Source organism: Anoplophora glabripennis, unplaced genomic scaffold, assembly GCF_000390285.2.
Source record: "Anoplophora glabripennis isolate ALB-LARVAE unplaced genomic scaffold, Agla_2.0 scaffold1731, whole genome shotgun sequence".
NCBI classification, from domain to species: domain Eukaryota; kingdom Metazoa; phylum Arthropoda; class Insecta; order Coleoptera; family Cerambycidae; genus Anoplophora; species Anoplophora glabripennis.
Window position 1 is genome coordinate 10357 of NW_019417806.1, and position 1986 is coordinate 12342.

The following is a 1986-nucleotide window of genomic DNA, read 5'->3' on the forward strand; positions in this document are numbered from 1 at the left end:
CCCCTCTACATTTCAAAAAAAAATTCGTCAAAATCGCTTCATAAATAAAAATATTATGAGGGTGGCCCGAGCAGGAAGGGTAGTCTTGACTGACTATTTTGGGATTGCAGTGTTCTTATTATATTAGCCCTTAGCACTGTTGACTGCAATCCCAAATACATCACTGGTTTATATATATATATAATATGGGAAACTTCTTGAACCTTTTGTCTTCTAATTGGGAAAATTAGTAAGGATTATTTCTCCGTTTGTATACTTTTTATTTATATCCCTCCAAATCTGTCACTAATTTATTTTGAATCATTTATTGACAGTTTAATGTTNGTGAGAAATACGTCGCTGTACACATTATTTTTTTGAAAAGGAAAATTGAATTTTCACGAAGGTGTCCCGCAGCCCATCTTTTAAATTTAGTTTATTGTACTTGTCTCTCGGTTACCTTTCAGTACTCTCAGAGGCATAAACGAGAAAGACGTCGTCGAACTTCAGTCTAATATCTCCCGGTCTATAAATGAGAATAGGAATAAGTGCATCATAAATCATAGAGCTTTAGGTACCTAACTTGTTTATTAGACAGTATCCTGATGTGGGGTTTTACCAGGGTTAGAAGTAGGTACACGACCAAGAGGGCAAATTTATCTTAGATCAGGCAAAGAAACGACATTATTAGTATGGGTTAAGTCTTGTTCCCGATCGGTCGTGCTGTCCTGTAAAGAAGCGTTCTATAAAGTTATATTGTTACACGTTGCGTTTTTCTTTGGATGAACTCGAAGCACCCATAAATTGGTGACCCCGACGTGATCTGCCATATAGAGAAGATAGTGTAGTTCAAGTGAACCTAAAAGTTTTTTTTCACGAAATGCCCAACAACAGTAACGATAGCGACAACACCGCCAGAAACCTCGCGGAAGGAACGGACAGTGCCGCCGTTTTGGAGTTATAAGGTAGGACTTTGGTTTTGTCAATTGGAGGCACAGTTTAGTATCGCCGGTGTAAGGCAGGACTCGACAAAATTCGGTTACGTCGTTGGAAATTTAGATAGCCGATACATCGAAGAAGTAGAAAATATTATTTGCAACCCACCTGCGCAAAACCAGTACAAGACTTTGAAAAGCGAACTCATCAAGCGTTTGTCAGACTCTAGCAGCCAACGAGTACGAAAACTGTTAGAAAGTGAAGAGTTAGGGGACCGCACACCTTCCCAATTTCTACGACATTTACGAAAACTGGCAGGTAAAAATGTGAACGAAGAATTTATAAAAACCCTGTGGATGAACCGGTTGCCGACGCCTACACAGCGAGTGCTCGCAGCATCGCTGCAACAACCCTTGGCCGACATGGCTGAAGTGGCTGACCGAGTACAGGAAATCGGACCATCGAGAAGCCAAGTATCTCAAGTGAATGTAAAGGAAGATGTGCCCGTCTCAATTCAAACACCCGCTAATAGCAAATTGGCTACCCTACGTGAAGAAATGCAGCAACTGCGTCTCGCTCTTCAGGAGATAAGAGCAGGAAAGCAGCAACGCCGCCGGTGGTCGCGACCACGAAGTCGTTCCCGCGACCAAAGCAATGCATACCACGCCGCTCGTACCACTGTGATTGACACTGTACCCCGCGAATTTGACTTCGCTGACACCGAATACGCACTTCGAAACTTTAATTACTAACCCGTACTCGCTGAAACGTTCGAATATTGTTTTTAAATGTTGCTGATGCTCTTCTTTGTCGCGCGATGCCACTAAAACGTCATCGATGTATGCGTAGCAAAAGTTCAGTCCGCGTAGGACGTGGTCGATAAATCGCTGAAACGTCTGTGCTGCATTACGTAAACCGAACGGCATACGCGGGAATTCGAACAATCCAAACGGTGTAGTAACAGCGGTTTTCTCTACGTCTTCTGGTGCTACGGGGATCTGGTGATACGCTCTAGTTAGATCTATCTTGGAGAATATTGTTTTACCGTATAGAGACTGTGCGAAATCTTCG

General features: G+C 42.7%; 1 protein-coding gene across 1 annotated transcript; it reads left to right on the forward strand.

The window, feature by feature from the left end:
- Window positions 1-873: 873 nt before the first annotated feature.
- Window positions 874-1667, forward strand: LOC108915547 (the record flags this gene model as incomplete). The annotated part of the gene is made up of 1 exon (XM_018721606.1): window positions 874-1667. A coding segment is annotated over one exon (794 nt), but the record flags the coding sequence as incomplete, so codon positions are not given.
- Window positions 1668-1986: the final 319 nt, after the last annotated feature.